This window comes from Lycorma delicatula, chromosome 7 (genome assembly GCF_047948215.1).
Source record: "Lycorma delicatula isolate Av1 chromosome 7, ASM4794821v1, whole genome shotgun sequence".
NCBI lineage: Eukaryota > Metazoa > Arthropoda > Insecta > Hemiptera > Fulgoridae > Lycorma > Lycorma delicatula.
The window spans coordinates 89190751-89210815 of NC_134461.1; the positions used below are offsets into that span (position 1 = coordinate 89190751).

The 20065-nt window shown below is 27.3% G+C and overlaps 2 protein-coding genes across 2 annotated transcripts in view; one reads left to right on the top strand and one right to left on the bottom strand.

Moving 5' to 3' along the window:
* The window catches only part of LOC142328065 (metabotropic glutamate receptor 1-like), a 589241-nt gene that overhangs the window by 444095 nt on the left and 125081 nt on the right, over positions 1-20065 (top strand). The gene's annotated exons all lie outside the window — the stretch shown is intronic.
* On the bottom strand, positions 12006-13290 carry LOC142327814 (uncharacterized). Its single transcript, XM_075371151.1, has one exon. It carries the CDS (start codon positions 13189-13191, stop codon positions 12130-12132), a length of 1062 nt encoding a protein of 353 aa, XP_075227266.1. The 5' UTR covers positions 13192-13290; the 3' UTR covers positions 12006-12129.

A 20065-nucleotide genomic window follows, 5' to 3' on the forward strand; every position in this document is an offset into this window, starting at 1 on the left:
AATTTTATTTAATTAATAACTTCTGATATTATTTTTATTGTTATTATTGAATTATTATTTATTGTAAACATATTTTTGAAATCAGAGGTTAATAACTATTAATAATTAAATATACCTAAATTAAAAAAAAATAAAAGTTGATGAAGTCTGATTCGAACTGATGTGCCTTCCCTTGTGAGATCCAAATATTTTATTAATTAAAATTTTATTTGGCTATAACTCTAACACCAATGAAAATAAGTACCACTTGTAATACGTCGTTGAAAAGCTCTCAATGTGGGCTTATTACTGCAGTTAAGAAAAAGTCCAAAATGCAATTTTTTTTGGATTTTGGGCTTTTTTGGACACGTTTGGTTCAGTCAATTGCAATCAAAAAGGTAGGAGGACCACAATTAGATGTTACAGCAGTCTTAAATCCAAAATTTAAACATACTATGGCCCCTAATCGTTTTTGAGTTATGCGAGATATATACCTAAGTACTTATGTACATATATACGTACGTACAGAGTCACGCCGAAACTAGTCAAAATGGATTAAGGGATGGTCGAAATGGATATTTCCGTTGAAATCTGAAAACCGAAATTTTTTGCGATCACAATACTTCCTTTGCTTCGTACAAGGAAGTAAAAATAGTATAATACCTGAATCAGGAATATAATAAACAGTAATAACAGTTAAAAGTTTAACTCAAAAAATAGATGAGTTCTTCAAAAATATGATTACAAGTAACATTCGAAATAATTATTATATCAAAGGGATTACTGTTATTTATAAATAATATAAGTTGGCAGGGGGTTCAATGACATGTGCAACATCAGTAACACAATAGCAGGGCACATACAAATCTACTTAGAAGTCAATGTTCCTTAATAAGTCTTTACAAGATTTAAGCTCAAGAATTTATTCTAATTTATATTAAAGAGAGTGAGTATAAAACAGACAAAAGGTAAATTTAAGCTCTCCGAATAACTCTGTAAGTAATTACCGTTACCAACATAAAGTACAACAGAGTATTTGCGTGAGCTCTCCAACTGCTGATTTTTATACTTTCTTTTTCCTGTTCAGCCTCCGGGAATTACTGTTCAGGTATTACTTCAGAATGAGGATGATATATACGACTGTAAATGAAGTGTAGTCTTGTACAGTCTCAGTTCAACCATTCCTGAGATGTGTGGTTAATTGAAACCCAACCACCAAAGAACACCGGTATCCGCGATCTAGAATTCAAATCCGTATAAAAGTAACTAACTACCTTTACTAGGACTTGAACGCTGGAACTGTCAACTTCTAAAACAGCTGATTTGGGCTTAAATGATTTTTATACTGTGACCGTAAGAGTGCTGATAATAAAATTATTATTTTTTAATTTACAATATTGTTATGTTTAAAGTTTTTTATGTCATATCTCAGCACTCCTTTTTTATTTTTATCAAGACATGAGTATTTCATTTTAATTACAATCTTTAAACGTCTCGTTTTGTTTTGATTTTTAATTAAAGTCAAATTTCTTAAAATCTTTCTCATGGTCAGTGTCATTAGTTACATAGATTTTCTCAGAAATAAATTTTCGCAAATTTTTTTTTACTGCCAATTTAATGAAGTAATTGTACATCAAACCTAAAAAAAATCATCCTTTGAGCTACCAATATTTCGTGTTACATCCAGTAAAAAATATTAAAACCAGTAAATATTTATCTAAATGTTAGATGGCCAAACCTAATAATAACAGCCTTCTCAATAATTAATAATAATAATTGTAATTTTGATTTCAAATGTTTAAAGTTTACTATTGGATGTAATTATGAAGATAATACGAAATAAAAAAAACTACTACGGGTTTTTGTATTACCTTGTTTTATTAGTACTGCGGATTTTTCCGTTTTTTCATCTTGATTGCTTATAACTAAAAAACGAGATACAGCTTTCACCATCGTTTTTCTCGTCAAATTGTTCATTAAAATCATGTAACTTATCTCCACCTTCCTCTTAAAACAAGAAGAAAAATCCGTGATACAATAAGGCGGATCGAGTCGGCGGACAAAAATTTCAAACGCACCAAAAAATAACAATTTTGTAACTTATAAATCTGAATATATTTCTACCTTCTAACTTCACTTTTGAAATATGAAACCGTTTCTATACTTTAATATCATTCTGTATGTGCTTTAACAGAGGTTTTCTATTTGTCGTTTACAATATATTGACTGTTGATTGACTGATCGCAGCTAGAAAACGTTAATATCACAGATCTGTATGAAAGAATCGTATGCGACAAGCTGCCAATTGAAATGGTACTCTGTCGTACTAAGTGTTCTTTGTTCCGACATTATGTACAGCCCCACAATGTTTTGATTTTTTTTTTATATATAAACTGCTTTTAACCGTTTCAAGTTTGGTTGTACGGCACTTTTTTAATTATAAATAATGCCGATTCCTTCTAAGTGTTTGTTTGCATGGATTCCATTATTTTTCCGAAAACCTGTAGGAGATAGATTAGGAAGGACTGTTAACTTTTCAATCAACAACGGTATCAGTTGATACAACAACAGTTATTACCAGATTTTGATATCATTTAATTTCTTCTTTTCAGCTGTAAATGAAATGAAATAGATTGAATGAATTATTCTAAAAACTAGTTTTCTATTTGCACGTTTACTTTTGTACAATAAGTCTAATGGTTTTATTAGAAAACTAAGCTCATTCCTCGATGTTCAGCAGTCTTAAGTATCATTTATTGAACGTGTTCAATAATGTAATAATGTTTTGAATATAGAGATTTATTTTACTTTAATTGCGTATCTAATGATCAAAAGTTATAAAAGTTGTATTTCTTTTTATTATAACGTTTTGTAAATAAATAATATTATTATTCCATAAATTATTTGGTGAGGAATGTCCCATATTTACTTCCCACCTCAACATACTAATCGAATTCAATGACATTTATTCTAATGATCATATAATATAACGATAAAGAGAGGATAAAATAGTTTTTCAAGCATTATAGAAATAATATGAACTAATAAAACCGGCAATAAAATCTACATTTTTACAATTTCGTACAGTGTGATAGAGAAATTATTCAACTGACAATTCGTATTGAATAAACAGGTGAACTTGAACTTGAACAAGCTTTTGTTAAGGCTAGTTCAATATATGGTACATAGAATAACAACTGTTTTAAAGAAAACGCTTGTTAAAAGATAACAAGCCTTGAAAATTTAACTTTTAAAATCTTTTACACAGCCAATTGTGAGTAATATTCGTAATTTGCAACGGTTCGCAAGTTATAATGAAAACCGGGTACTTTAATTAAAACAATTATTCAAAAACACATGCGCTCGCTCAAGCGCAGTGACTAACTGCGCTCCACTTGAGTGGATAAACTGTCATGCGCTCAGTTTATCTAGCTGGCTAACTTTAAAAGATTTAATAAGTGGTAATAAAATTACAAAAACAATCTATAGAGGTTCCCAAACTTTTCCGAATCGCGGCGCCCTTTTCCAATTAAAATTTTTCCATAGCGTCCTACCCTAAAAAAAAGGTATGACTACTCGTAAGTAAGATATAAAAATAAATAAAACTCGTGTATCGTCATTACTTTTTTTAGTTTATTAGGATTAAATTAATAATTATAAATGTCTTGGTTCAATTAATTAAGAAGCTTTTACAATATTTCATGGCGCTCCTGTGAAGAGGCCGCGGCTCTCCGGGGCGTACAGTTTGGGAATCGCTGCTCTGTACTATTCTTCATGTAAAAAAGAGATTTTCTTTGAAGAGTTATATCTTAAAAATATCTCGTTGAAAAGAACTGAATATTATACCATACTAGGAGCTATTCTTTTTAGCGTTTTATTTTTTAGTTTCTCTCTATTCAAAAAAAGTTTATAAAGATTAAGAAAGATTAATTGTATAAAAAGTACCGATTTTGTTGTTTTTCATAATCTGTCTCAATGTTTCATTTAAAAAATAGATAGATTTTTCTCTCTCCTTGATTGTAAAAGAAATATTTTTACACTGAACTTTATGTTCTAAAAATTCAAAAATATTTTGAGAAAAAAGATGACAACGGTTATCATGTCAATTAGGTCTCAGATAGATACGTTAGAGGCGGTCGGAGTACGGTTGGTGCTATCTTCAAGTTTCCTAAAATAATCTGCTTTCTCTCTTCAAAGTTGTAAATAAATGTTATAGTACGTCCATAATTTCGATTAGCATCTAGTAGCAATCTTTCCGATCTTCCTCAAAAGAATACAGGCGCTTCATATAATTCCACAGAAGGTTAGTGTTATAGACTATGTTATGTATTGTGTAGTACGATTAAGAACCCTAAAAGTAACTGGATAAATACTCCATAACGGATTCTAAATCCTCGACACGCTATTTGATGACACCATCATAAGGGATGTGGAGTAAGGTATTGATGACCAGACTGAGTGACCAATTGTGTTTAACTTTTACTTTCGGCTTAGACTGTACAAAGCAATAGTATCTGGTTTTATAGTATCTGTTTTTATTTTTATTTTTTTAATAAGTGTTTTATGTTACGTAATCGAATCACATAATTAACATTTATAAACAATCGACATGAGATACCTGTAAATAAGATAAGAAATTGCTAAATAATATATATATAGCCTGTTTTTAATAGGCAAACCTACTAGGGAAAACGAACAATGAATTGAATATAATACACTGTCCTGAATCAGCATGATAAGCCCGCCGAAATTCAATTGATACTCTCAGCCCTAAATATGATTTCTTCCCTTTCAACTACGGGAAATATGTGTTTATTAACATCATTACTTTCAGAGAATTAAACCCAGATTAGTGCTGCTTGTATCTTATGTACCTTACATGATTTATTGTAAGAAATTATTTTAAATATAAGCAGGTAGAACTTCCATTGTACTAGGGCCGTTCGGAAAGTTTTTTGACCAAAGAAAATACAAGATTTTTCAGAATTTCTTTTTTAATTTTCAACCCTGCAATCCGACGTATATATACCAACTTTCTAATAATCTCGGCATAGTGCAATTTGTCCAACTCTACTAACAGTTATCTAAGCTTTAACAACATCATTTGAAATGAAACTTCGTCCAGCGAGCCATGATGGTTTTGAAGAGGAAGTAATCACTGGAAACCAAATCTAATATGGCGAATATAAAAGAACTTCGTAGCGTAATTAATGGTGTTTTGCAACGCCAATCCGCGACGCTTGTGCGAGCTCATTATAGTGGTAAAGGAGAACCTAATTTTTGGACCAAATGTGGACATTTTTTCCTGAGTAGCACCCTTCAGTCGGTCCAATTGTGAAGGGTAATACTTTCTGATGATGGTCCTGCCTTTTTCCATGTAGTCTATGTGGACCGCACAACAAAAATTCCAAAAAACCGTAGCCATGAATTTTTTTGCAGATGAAAAATTAATTCACTTAAAAATATACTAATCGCTTTCTTTGACACACTTTCATTTCTTCCCACCTATTGTTTGGACTACTATTCGATCTCTGTCATGTAATGTTGATTCTACGTTTCATCTACTATTATACAAATCAAACAACTTAGCGGAATTGCGTTTAAATAAAGCCTAAACATCTTAAAAAGTGTTCCGTCGAATGCGTATTTGGTCGTTAAAAAACGCGGCACCTATCAAGGGAAAGTTTCTTAATACCCAAAATATCGTCAACACGTAATGGACACGGTCTATCGAGATGTTTCCAATGTCATCAAGTTCACGATCGTCAGTCGGCGATCATTTAATACGACATTGTGGATTTTTGTGATGATTTAATTTGTCATAGTGGTTTTTGAGCGTCCATGTCCTGTACGACCAACCAAGTTTAATTTCAGCAACTCATTTTTTTACGGCCCAAACGAAGAAAATCTAACTTTTTTTCTATGTCCCGCGGCGCTAAACCTTTTAAGACAAAATACTTTACAAACAGCTTTAATTTTATCCATTTTTCAGGAAATGCTACTTTACTCGAGCGCAACAAACAAGCAGGAAGTAAACGCATGTATCTGAACTTCACAGCTCGCAATCTAAAAGATGTAAATTATTTAATTTTTTATTTTTAAAGATTCTTTTGCATTTATTATAACTTACATGTATTTACATCTACTTTTCCTTTCACATTTTTCTACTTTTCAAATTCCTTTGAATTTACTGATAAGGCTTAACAATTTATATAAAATTTCAATTCCTTGACGATTGAAATGAACAATTTTTGTATAGAAAATCATCATGCTTTGTAAAGGTTTTTGAAATTTCTAATTTTTTGCAAACTGGAAAAAAAATGTTAATTTCTTTTTCTACTTTTTCCTTTACTTAATTTTTTTGTTTGTGTGTTATTTTTATTTATGAAGGTAAATTGGTAATCGGTCCAATTTGGGCTTATGCGGTTTTCACCGGATATTTACGTTTTGACACCTAAGGATGGAAATTTTCCGGAACTTCATACTTACGTGTGTATGTTCGGGGTATTGGTCTCTAAATCACCTTATATATTTAGAACAACTTGACCGATTTTGACCTCATTTCATCAGATTACTTCTATATATGGGGCATTATGCCTTTAAATTTTCAACTTAAAAGGTTAAGGTGGTGAGGCTGTAGAACATGATCACTCTCAGTATCTCGAGATTTCGCCAAATCTTTATCTTAATTTTCTTAGGGACATTTGTTAATAATTAAAAACTAATTTTTCCAATAGAAGAATTTTTACAAAATCCCACCCCCACCCACAAAAGTGTTATAAATACTAAAGGCTATGATATATCATCATTAGTTCCCCCTCTCACCACAAGGAGCGCTCGTGTAGCACTGATGTACAGTTGTTGTAGTCGTCTTTCTTTGTCTCTTTAGCCTCCAGCACCAGTTGTGTTGTAACGTCACAAGTGAGCGGTAGAGTCAAATAAATGAATCATATTTAAAAAATAAAAAATATGTTAAGGACACTACATGACGTCCTTGTACACCTATTAAATTAAATGTACACATTTTTTTAAAATGAAAGTACATAAAATTGTATTTCATTAATACCTTTTGACATTTTTTCAAATATATATATATTTTTTTTATTGTTATTGAATTATTATTGTTCATATATTTTTTTTTGAAATCGGAGATTAATTATTAATAAATAAATAAATTTAAATTAAAAAAAAAAAAGTTAAAAAAAGGAGATGAATTCTGATACGAACCGATGTGTCTTTCCCTTCTAAGATCCAAATATTTCATTAATTACAATTTCATTTGACTATAACTGGAACCAAAAAAAAATAAGTACTACTTATGATATATCATTGAAAAGCTCTCAATGGGGGGTTATTACTGCTGTTAAGAAAACGTCCAAAATCCAATTTTTTTGGATTTTGGGCTTTTTTGGTTCACAGTCGATTGCAATCAAAAGGGAAGGTGCACAACTAGATGTTACAATAGTCCTAAATCCAAAATTTCAACATACTACGGCCAATGGTTTTTGAGTTTTGCGAGATACATACGTACATACATACATACATACGTACGTATAGACGTCACGCCGAAACTAGTCAAAATGGATTCAGGAATGGTCAAAATGGATATTTCCGTTGAAATCTGAAAATCTAAATTTTTTGCGATCACAATACTTCCTTTACTACGTACAAGGAAGTAAAAAGTATTTAAAGTGAATGCTATAACCGCCACACCTGTGAGAATGAAATACGGTATGCGTGCCCGCTTCAGTTAGAATCATTGAATCAAATAAACAAAAAAATATTATATTTAAATAAAATGATAAATATTTTTAATTGTGTGTGTAAGCCGTGCATCATAAAAACGATTTGATATCAAAATATTATTATTATTTCAGTCAATTATATACTGGCTAAAATATCTATGTTGTAAACAAACTGCACAGTCTGAAAGATTTTTCACCACTAGATTTCTGCAGTGTCAGCTAGCGATAATCAATTAAAAATTTAAGATTAAATACTTGGTAGTAATAATAATAATAATTATAATTATCAATTACTTATTAACAAATTACATGTAATTACCAATTGCTTGTTTACTTGAGGATATTTTCAATAAAAATGATTTTATTTTATTTTTTAATTATTTATTTTAAACATTTGCATTAATTTAAACAACTATAAACGTTCAACATTTCCTTAATTTAATATTTTATATTAACTTTCAAACTGCATCTCGTGATTTAGGAACAAAATATAATTAATGAATGAAAGTAGGTTACAGGAAATACATCTTTTTCTTTCTTATTGTTACAAGAAATGTAAGGTAATTGATTCATAGAAAATACCTGATATTATTATGGTTCACGATAAATGAAGTTAGATTTTAAAAACAAATATTTCAAAATGTTTATCTTATCTAATCCACGAGAAACAGCTTTTACATAACATGTATTTATTTTATAGTATTTTTTTAACATATATTTTATAACAAATGTAAACTATAAACAGTAACAATTAAAATATATAACTAATAATTAAAAACATAAGTTAGTGTAGCATATTTTATCAAATATAAAATTAACATCAAATAATTAACGAAACGTAAAAAAAAACACATTCAGTTCACATATAAAAATTTCTAATCTTATAATAACGGTAATAATTTCATTAATTGATTAAACAAATTATTTAACAACAAAATTTGATTTTATGCCAGTCACACAAGTTTATTACAAGATATTTCTAAAATTAAAAACGAACAAATTTTGAATTAGTTACATAATAACGTTTAATGTGTTGTAAATAAACGTATATTTACGTTAATTATGATTTATAAGCCTGTAATGAAGTTTATAATCTTTTTTATCTTTGAACATACGATTAAACATTTTTGTGAAACTTACGCATTCAGTTTTTGTTAAAAACACACATAATTTGTTACAAAAGTTGACAAAAAAGTATGTATAGCTATATATATGTTATACAGTTATACATAGTTAAAAGAGTGCTTGAATGAATATTCTATAGTAAAAGAGAAACTTATTATTAACTTACCAATATTATTATAAATTAAAATAATATATATATATATATATATATATATATATATATATATATATATATATGTATGTATATTTGTGTGTGTGTGTGTGTCTGCGCGCGCAAATAATTAATGTCTTATATTTATAAATTGGGTTCTACAGAGTAAAGGTTGTCGGAATAAAAGTACTTACTGATAGTTTCTTCTACTAGTAAGTTCAATATTATGTATATATATTATTATTATTATTATATATATATATATATATATATATAATAATAATAAAAATTAATCGATAAATAAGAAAAGAAAAGCAGGAAGAAATTTTAATTACTTGCATAATAAAATCAACTTAAAAATTTATATGCAAATTAAAACATATATATATTCAAAAATTAAAATAGTATTCAAAAGGATTAAAAATTATCTTTAAATTTTGATCTTTGAGGCCAAAATAAAAATTTAATCGTAGTAATAGTACTATTATCATACTATAATCATCTTGAACTTTTAACGCAGATTAAAAAAATTCCAAATTTAAAATTTAATAAAAAATAATTGTTTTCTAGTCTTTTTTATCTTTATTTTAAATTTATTTCTATTTTTTATTTTTATTTTAAAATATGGACCGGCCTACAAATAAAACTGTCCGAATGAAAAAAATACAATCATGTGAAATTAAAAAAAATATGTGTCTCGATAAATATAAAATAATAAAAATTAAAAAAAAAACAGAGTAAAAAATTCTTTCTGGAATTTAGGAATATTTAATTTTTTCCTTAAGTTTTACAACTAATTTTCTTTAATTTTATTATCCAGAAATACTTAAGATATCACAATAAAATAATGCTATGAATCATTATATTCCAAAGTTAATAAAAAAATTTTTCTAAAGGTCTACGTGACACATGAAATTTTTATTTAAAAAATCATTCGCTAAAGTTACCCAAAAATTTTTCAGCTGGACCGTCAGAAACAATTTTTCACAAAATGAAAAACGAATCGTTTAATAAAATATAGGATTTTTGTTTTCGAATGTAAAAACGTTTTTCAGCTGGAAAAAATTTAATTTAAAAATGTTTCTAACAATCTACAATTAAATAGATTATTTTTTTAAAATAAAACTAATACTTTTCTTTTCAGGATTAATTTTTATTTGAATAATAGAACAAGGTCAAAACATCACTGTCATATCTGCATATGCATTATATGAGATCCGGTAAATAATTATCGTGCATTCAAATTTTGGTTAATCTTCATCACGCTTTTTTTATATTTTTTCTTTAAGATGCATGACGAAGGTTGAAAAATCGTGTTAATTTTTCACACATTAATTTAAGCAAACACTTACATGACAATTGTTTGACTTTGCTCAATCAATGAAATAGAAACTACTTATTATTAAAAAAATATTAATTTTTTCTAAACTATTTAAATTAAAAAAAAAAAAAAATATTAAGAACTTAAAAATACATTCTGTAATTCTGTTAAGGAATAGTGATTTAATCTACTTGGCAAAACTCTGAAAAGATATGTTAGAATTTAAAAATTATATTTCACTAACAACCTTATAATAAAAAACGTATTATATGTTGTTAAAGGATCTTCTTTACTAGATTACTTTTGTGAGTAAAAGTTTTTTTAAATAAATTTATACGAATTAAGGTAAATTACATAAATGGAAACCCTATTTGCCGGATTAAAATTTTATCTATTTGCGATTTTAACCATCCTTACTTTCATTATATAAATGACTGTTTATATAGAATGTATGTCAAATAACAGTTATAATTGTAGTTTAAGTTATTTTGTTTTTTATATTTAAATAATTTGGTAATAATATATTTTAAAAAGAATTCCTACTACGGATCTCTATAAAGATTGAAATGTTTTTACACTGAATTTGTTTACATTAATCTATATTATTAATTAAGGAGATAGATAGATTGTGAAACAACGAAAAAACTTTCATAGGAAGTATCTCGCCACTCAGACAATCTCTGTATTTTTTTACTAACACCAAATACGAGTAAAAAGTACATTCGTCTTATGTAAGGGTAGAATACAGATGAAATCGTGTAGACCAGTTTGTCTGCAAATATTAAAGCTGTTTCGTTGTGTTATGCTATGAAATAAATACTTTTTTTTCTGATGCTTACTAACTAATTTTAATAATATATTTTTCTTTACGTTTTATTTAATTTCAGTCACCTTTAGAAGTAAATTCGATTTGAATAAGTACCAAGATAAATGAAATTATTTAAAACAATATAAAATAATTTAAATAAAACCTAAAATCTAATAATTTAACAATGAATTAAAAAATTATAACAAACATAAAACAAAAATTAAAAGTAGAAGAGGTTTTTATTTAACACAAGTTTTTCGGGTTTGCTCATTTTTCAAAATTTTTTTGATGTATTTACTTTTAAAGAGGTAAATATATTATTAAACAGAATTACAACTTTGTCAAGGACTAAACAAGCTCAATTTTTAAACAATTTAAAACTTTCCAAAAATCTTAATTTTTTTTACCTCTCACTGAAAGAAATATTTAAAACATTATTTTTGTACACCGTATGGGATACGGGACAGTTTAATAATTAATGTGGTAACTTGGATTAATTTTCGCAAGCTGTCAAATAATTTTAGTCTTAAAGTAAAGACCTTTTAACGGCTCTTTTGAGGTAATATTTATTTATATTTCATTATAGTAATCGCAAAATAAATCTTTGTAATTTTTTTTCTGTACTTCTTTCTATTTAAACTAAAGCTTACTTTTAATAAAAAAAGAATCACGATTTAAAAATACATAAAAAATTAAATACGGGTCAAATTAAAATCCTCCTCTTTCACATTCAAGTCGCTTAAACAGTTTTTTTGCATAAACAATTTTGTTCCTTAATTTAAAAATTATTATTAAAATATTTCAGTTGTAAACTGGTGTATTTAATTTAAACTATATGATAAATAAATGAACAGGTAAAAAAAACAGTCAGCAAAATGTACACGTAATTTTTTATCTCTAAATAATTGTAACTTAGAATATTAATGAAAATAATGTTTGATTAAAATTTTTATTATATTTCGTAACGCTTAAAAGGAGTATTTTCTTTAACTTATTGGATTTAACAAATCCAACCGTTTGTTTCAAATTCTTCTAATCTTCTCTCCATTATACTCAAATATGATTTGTTTTTGAAATAACTTTTTATTCGAGCATCGTTCTTTTTCTTTTCCATAAGTGGAACTTTACTTGGATCAGCGATTGACATCGGCAATGCCCCTATTGTAATAAAAACAGCATAGAATGTACGTTCTTCAATTGCATCCTTTAAATTCGACATATTAAGCCTCTTATTACTACCGAATAATTCGAGAGATTTATTTAATTCATGTAAATATATCGTTAAAAGTGTATCATATTGCTCTAATCGTACTTCTTCTTGAACAGTACCGTAAATAAAATGTAATAAATCGAATGCTGGCGATCCATATCGACTTATTTGAAAATCGATAACTTTTATGTCAGTTGGTGTATTATCATCAGTATATCTAAACATCATGTTAGTTGTCCAAAAATCACCGTGATTTAAAACATTAAATTCATTTTTCTTAGGTTTCAATTTTTTTTGAGCGATACTCCATAAATTATTTTCAAATCTTCGAAGAGGTTCGTTGTATTTGCTTAAATCTGGCTTTTTTGAACAACTATCTCTAGCGCATCTAAAAAAGGTACTCATATATTTTTCGGAAGACTGTTTCATACCCGGCTGAAACATAATTTCTCTTGCCGCTTTTATAATCAATTGGGATTCTGTTTCGTATAATTTCGCTGAAGCTGCATGAAATTTAGCCAAAGCCGATAAAGCTATTTTGCTTTCTTTAAAATTTAATAGTTTCATTCTATCCGCCATTTTATAACCGCTTTCTTTTAAATCTTCCAAAATCAAAACGTGTTCATTGGTTGTATGAAATAATTTTGGCGTCAAATCTTTCCATCTTTCACCGAATATTGATTTAAATTTTGGTAATACTTCATTATAAATAATAGATTCCTTCTCAAAAATTCCAATTTTGGCTCTTAATCCTTCTTCTTCCGCTTCTAAAGGTACTTTAACAATTAATGATATGTTTTGTAAATTATTATCATCGTTTACCTTACATGCTGCTTCTACTCTATATATCATACACGCGTAATTATTACCTTTTGGTATTGGCAAATTTATTTTAATATTTTCAATTGATAAAATATTGGATTCTGTACATTTTTCATAATTACCATCTTTTAGTTTCCATCCATTAGTACACAATGCGGATTTTATGAATTCTTTTGTTAGCCATTCTGGATATTTATGTCTTTCTTCTCTAAAAATAAAAATAATTAGTCAGATATGTTTACAATAATAATTAATATTTTACAGTATTATATTTAATTATTTTTTAAATTTAAATAGCCTTTTACTTTTAATAGAAACTGGTTTAAGCCTAATTTCTGGTTCCTGAATCTACTTCAAAGGTATAAAAAAAAATCAAGTGTATAATATATAGACTAATTACCGAAAACCAAAATGTATAAAAATAATATTAACGTCAAGACAAGCAATTATACTAAAATAAAATCAGCATTGAAGTAGAAGTCAGGAAAAAATCATGGTTAAAAAAAACCAGTTAATGGAAATAATTAACTTTTATTTAAAATTAATCCGTGGTCGTTCCTGTATTATTTATGAGGATTTGGGTACACTTAAAAAATAATTATATGGATTATTGTAAATTACACACAAAAAATCTAATGTGGACATCACAAGACTTCCTTATACGCCTGTTAAATTCCGTATACACATTTTTTAAAATGAAAAATACACATAATTTTATTTTATTAATAACTTCTGATATTTTTATATATTTTTTTTTTTATTGTTATTATTGAATTATTATTTATCGTAAAACTTTTTTCACAATCAGAGGTTTATAATTATTAATAAATCAATAAAATTAAAAAAAAAGTTAAAGAAAAAAGAAGAGATGAAGTCGGATTTGAACCGATGTAAGATCCAAATATTTAATTAATTAAAATTTTGTTTGGCTATAACTCTGGAACCAATGAAAATAAGTACCTTTTATGATATATCATTGAAAAGCTCTCAATGGGAAGTTATTACTGCTGTTAAGAAAACGTCCAAAATCCAATTTTTTTTTGGATTTTGGGCTTTTTTGTCTCACAGTCGATTGCAATCAAAAGGGAAGGTGCACAGCTAGATGTTACAATAGTCCTAAATCCAAAATTTCAACATACTACGGCCAATGGTTTTTGATTTTTGCGAGATACATACGTACATACATACATACATACGACGTATAGACGTCACGCCGAAACTAGTCAAAATGAATTCAGGGATGGTCAAGATGGGTATTTCCGTTGAAATCTGAAAACCGAAATTTTTTGCGATCATAATACTTTCTTTACTTCGTACAAAGAAGTAAAAATATTAATTTAGAATAATATAAAAATCTTATGTGATTTAGTACAGTCACGATTAACAGAACTATGTCTTAGTGGGTTATGAACGAAATGGACGTAGGTGATCTTATAACAGTCTGAAGTCATTCTCAAGTTCGTATGAAAATAAACGTTTCGTGAATTTCAGTTTTATGTTATAATTAATGATAAATTTAATGTTCACGTTATCGACATACTTTGCTCGTTTGGTTAAATTACAGAGATTGTCTCAGGATTGCTTGTCCTGAGGATTAGGAAAAGATATATAATTAAAAAGCATAGACATTAAGTAACTTTCAATTATATTTATTATTTGTAAGGTTGTCCTTTAAAAAATCTAATAATAGCTGAGTAACCAATTAGTTAAATTATCTCAGTTTTCTTTTAACAAAAGGGCATAGAATACAAAATAATTTTCTATGAAATATTTTCGTATTAAATTCGCTTTAAATTTACATCTTTTAAATATTTTTTCTATCAGAAAGTATTAATAAAAATAAAACTTTTTCTCTCTCAAAAAAGCCTGATTTCCTCGTTAAAAAGTTCCAAATATGTTCTGTTTGAAAGTTTTCTTAAGAATTTTTTGTGTAGTTTGACTTTTGACCTCCTATTTTTTCCTTTTTTTTAATAGCTTTCTTATCCCGAGTAAATAATGTCCTAGTAAGATCAAATATTCTCATCAAACGGGCTTAATGGGAATTTTAATCATTGAATTTATCTATAATTTCATCTTTGAGATTTCTATAAAATCGATTCTACCATTCTTATATGATACAAGAACGGGATCATAAGTTTTCAAATAATTATTAACTACCTAGTTTTATTTCATAATTTTTCATAAAAATAATTTTATTTTGTAATTTGCAAAAGAAAAAGATAGTAATGAGTAAAAAGAATCTTATGACGACTTCATACCATCGTTATCAATGATAATTCTTTATTGAAAGGCAAGTAATTTTATGTTGATAGTTAAAAACAATAAAATGTTAGAAGATTTTACAAAAAAAAAAAAGGGAAGAGTGTTGAAAATTAATGGGTTGATAAAATTTTTAATTAAAAGCTCTTTAACAAATGTTCAGTAAATAAATGTACTGTTGAAAATACCTATTTTAATCCTGGAGAAGGAAAAAAAACTTCTTTTAGAGATAAAAATATTATTTTTCTTTCTAAGAAAGAATAATTTCTATGATTAAAAAAATATGTTTCTATGATTAATTCACTATAAAAGCTTAAACATTTTTTATAGGAATATGAAATGGAAATCTTATAACGGTATGGCTTCTTTTATTATTTGAGCAGAAATCAGGGAAAAATTTTTCGTTACAACTCGAAAACGATTCTGGATTCACATTTAAATAAACGTTTTCTTTATTTTTACTCGTAGAATACATACTGAAATTCTTCCAGTTTCTTCATGAGGGAGTCTGTATACGTACTTAATGAAATAACTTTGTGTTGTTTTTTCATAGAGAAGTTCCTTGATCTCGTTTGAAATCAACCTTCATAATCATGGACTAGTAAAATAAGGCCCCTGCTGAAAATTATCTCGTTAAAGTTATTATATTACACCTTAACTGCGAACAACTTTATTAATTTAAAAAATAAAAACAAGAATGAAATAGAATATGTTTAAATAGATATATTTGAAACACTTGGTTTTTGTTTAAATGTATTCTGTTTGGAATTAAAACTAAGTATTTTAATAACATAAACAACAGAATTTTTTTTTATTAGTAATTATTCATTTGTTTATCAATTATTTCTATTAATAAAATGTTCTTAATATTGTTTCTTATTATAGTCCTATAATTATTCGGAAATTTATGCTTCTAAAGAAAATGAAAACCAATTGTGAAATATGTGAAAATTGGCTAACCAACTCAATAAACCTTCAACCCGATCGAAAAAAATAAGAATATTAATTATTAGGTTGTTGATGATATACTCGTATCTTTTGAATTATTTTTCACGTTTTTATTTTAACAAAATTGAAAATTTGGTTAAAAAATAATTGTAAAACACTACTTTTCTTTGCGAAACATTTTATAATTGAGGTATATTTGTGCATTAATATAAGATCAGACTTGTTGTTTCTCGTCTTCATTAATCTACAACAAGATTAGAAGATATATAATTCGAATACAATAAAAATATGCACCAATTCGATTAAGAAATTAATTTAGTAATTATCTTACTAAAAAAAATGAATTATAAAGATTTCTGATATCCGTACACCACCTCCCTTCATGCAAACACGTGAAATTAAAGTGAATGTAATATAACACTGTAGTATACATAAATGTAACAAGTCCAGTTTTTCAGGAAGTTTGATAATATTTATAATTTAAACCTAATGGATTATTTATATGTTTAAAAGAGCTAAAAAAAAAAAATAAATTAAATATAACAGGTTATATATCAAATAATACTTTGGAGGGCAAAGAGATCCTGTTTAAAAATATTTGTTATTAAAGTTTTTCATGGGGAAAGCAGAAAAAAATTTACTGAAAGATTTGTTCGATGTTATGAATTTTGAAAATCAAAATAATAGTGTTTATTTTTTTAAAGTTATACTACTTTCGAGAATTATGGCCCATAACTAGGACAATTTTTTATCGTATATACGTAAACACACATTGAAGGAAATTTTTCTTGCTCAAAATATTTTTAATATTTTAATAAAAGAATTATTTTGGAAGTACTTTGAAAAAGACTTTCGTTCGATCACGCGATAGAGTACCATTTTGTTGAAACGTGACCTCAGTCAAATATTGGTTCATAACGCGTACAAAGCAAAATAACTTTATTAATAAAATTCAGCCTTTTAAGGGGCTGTATTTTAAAATGTAATCTTTTTATTTTAATTAGATCTACATATATCTCTTAAATTACCGTTATAGAACTACAATCCCCAAATATTATATCAATATACGAATATTTATAATATTACTAGCAGACCCGGCAATGCTTCGCTATTGCTATATATATATATATATATATATATAGAGAGAGAGAGAGAGAGAGAGAGAGTTTAAATGAACACAATTGAAAATTTTATAAAAAAATTAAAAACTGATCTTCACAAATTTTACCTTTCACTTTTTCTCCTCCCCCTTTTCCCTTTCCAACTTCTCCCTCACCACTCTCCCAGTTTCCTTTTTACCCTTTCCCCTTTACGCTTTCCATCTTTTCCCCTTTTTCCATTTTCCCCTTTTCCCTTTTGCCCGCGCGTAAATCGATCCATTACTTTTTTGGTTTGTAGCGGACACCCGTACGAACATACCTTATAATATATATATATATATATGCTATCTAACAATATTTATATATATATATATATATATATATATAGAATAAAAAAGTCTATTTGTATATTTGTTTCGTAAATATCTCGACACCGGCCCCACTTAGCGGGTATAGTTTTTACAAAAATATTTCTTTTCACATAACTAATATTCATATTCTGAATATGAACCAAATCAATCCATTAATATAATTTTTCTAAATATCTCAACCCCAGCGCCATCTAGCGGGTTCATTTTTTCCAGAGATAATTCTTTCCATGTAAGTAACATGTATTCTGAATACGAGGTAAATCGGACCATAAATACAATTTTTCGAAATATCTCGACGCCAGCGCCACCTAGCGGGTCCAAACTAATTCAGAAACCTTCCCTGCCATGCGTCCAACCATTTCCCAAAGTTTCATCGCTATCGAATGAATGGTTTAGGAAGGCATAAGAGACATACAGACAGACAAACATTCATTTTTATATACATAGATTTTTATATTAACATGTTCGCTGCATTTGTGTGCTGTAACAGAGAGTTGCTGTGTTCTTGTCAATGTTTTAGTAATTCCGTACAGTGCTGAAATGCGAGTAATTGAGCATATTTTATAATTATTAAAATTTTAAAGCATACATAAACCGTTAAATGTTAAATTTGCATTATATTAATCAACGCAGATAATTGTATTAATTTCGCTGTCTGAAAATGGATCAAATTAAAAAAAAGTTTTAATTCAAATTTAAACCAAATTTAAAAAAAATTCATTGAAAATAAATTTAATATTTTTTGTCATCATTTAATCCAAAGTATGTATTAAGGAACTAAATTATAATTTTTTCATGCAAACGCGATTTTTTTTATGTCAGCCCAAATATTAATAATTACAATACTAGGAAAGAAATGCCTCTAATTACTTGTTAGTTTAAACAGGTAAATAAAAAAAAAAAATCTTTTATTTATTTTTAGTGATAAATTAGGATTTTGAAATTTCACCTTTTCTCTAATTTAGAAAACTCGTAAACGATGTACGATCTTAAAATAACAAAAGAATAAAAATAAATAAAGAACTAAAAAAAATTACAAACTGTAAAAAATACAGTATTCAATTTTAAATCTAAAGCAATTAAATCTACCAAATTAGTAAATAAATTATTACGTTACAAAAAATCTTTTCTTACCAACAAAGCAGAAATAAGCGCGAAATTGCTTTTGTTTTATTTCTTGTTGTTTTTTCCTTTTCGAATCAGTAAATATAATCACTGTTAAAAAAATTATCAGTTTTAAAAAAATCGTATGTTTATAACTTTATAAATAATTTTTACTTTCCCGTCTAGATAGCGCTATAACAGAGCTCTAGAAGGAAAAGTATTGTACAATCCAATTTGGGCATATGCGATTTTGACCTGATCATGACGTTACGATACCTAAAGAACCCAAAAATTTAAAAAACCGGATGGAAATTTTCCGGATGTTAATGTTCTTATGTACGTGTGTTTGATGTTGGCCTCTAAATCACCTTATATTTTCAGAACTACCGGACCGATTTTGACTAAACTTGGTCAGATTACTTCTATATATGGGATATTAATGCCATAAAATTTTCAACCTAAAAGGTCAAAAGGGTGAGGTTGTACAGCAAGATCACCCTTAGTATCTCGCCTAACATATCATATTTTTTCTTAGGTTCAAAAATTTTGTTAAAAAAAAAATTTCCAAAAAAAGTGTAATTTTCTCAAAATATTTCTTAAATATGGTCATATTTTTCTTAGGCTCATTTGTTAACAATGAAAAAATAACAGTATTTACAAAAAAACATTTTTCAAAATCGTACCACCACCCCAAGAAATGCTGTATAGTCTTCCGCTATGTTGTGACGTCACAGATGAGTGGTAGAATTAAATAAAGAGTAATACTTAAAGCGTAAAAATGTAAGTCGGTCTGGCTGGGTCTCGAATTCGATCGCCCGGTTGACTCGGTACCTGGTGCGTTAAGTACCTGGTGCGTTAATTTTAAATTAATTTGTGTGGGTAAGGCGTGTATCAGAAACAACCTACAGTTATAGGACTTTCAACTGTGTTGTTAGCTTTTTTTAATGGATAAAGTTTTCTTAAAATGTTAAACATTGAAGATACATAACATTATTTTTTATATGATTCGCCCATTTTTAGGAAATTTTGAATTAACTTAAATAATAGAAGATTAGAAAATTTCTCTTTTGTACTCCACTGAAAAATTACTTCTTTACTTAAATTAATTAATTGTACATTTTT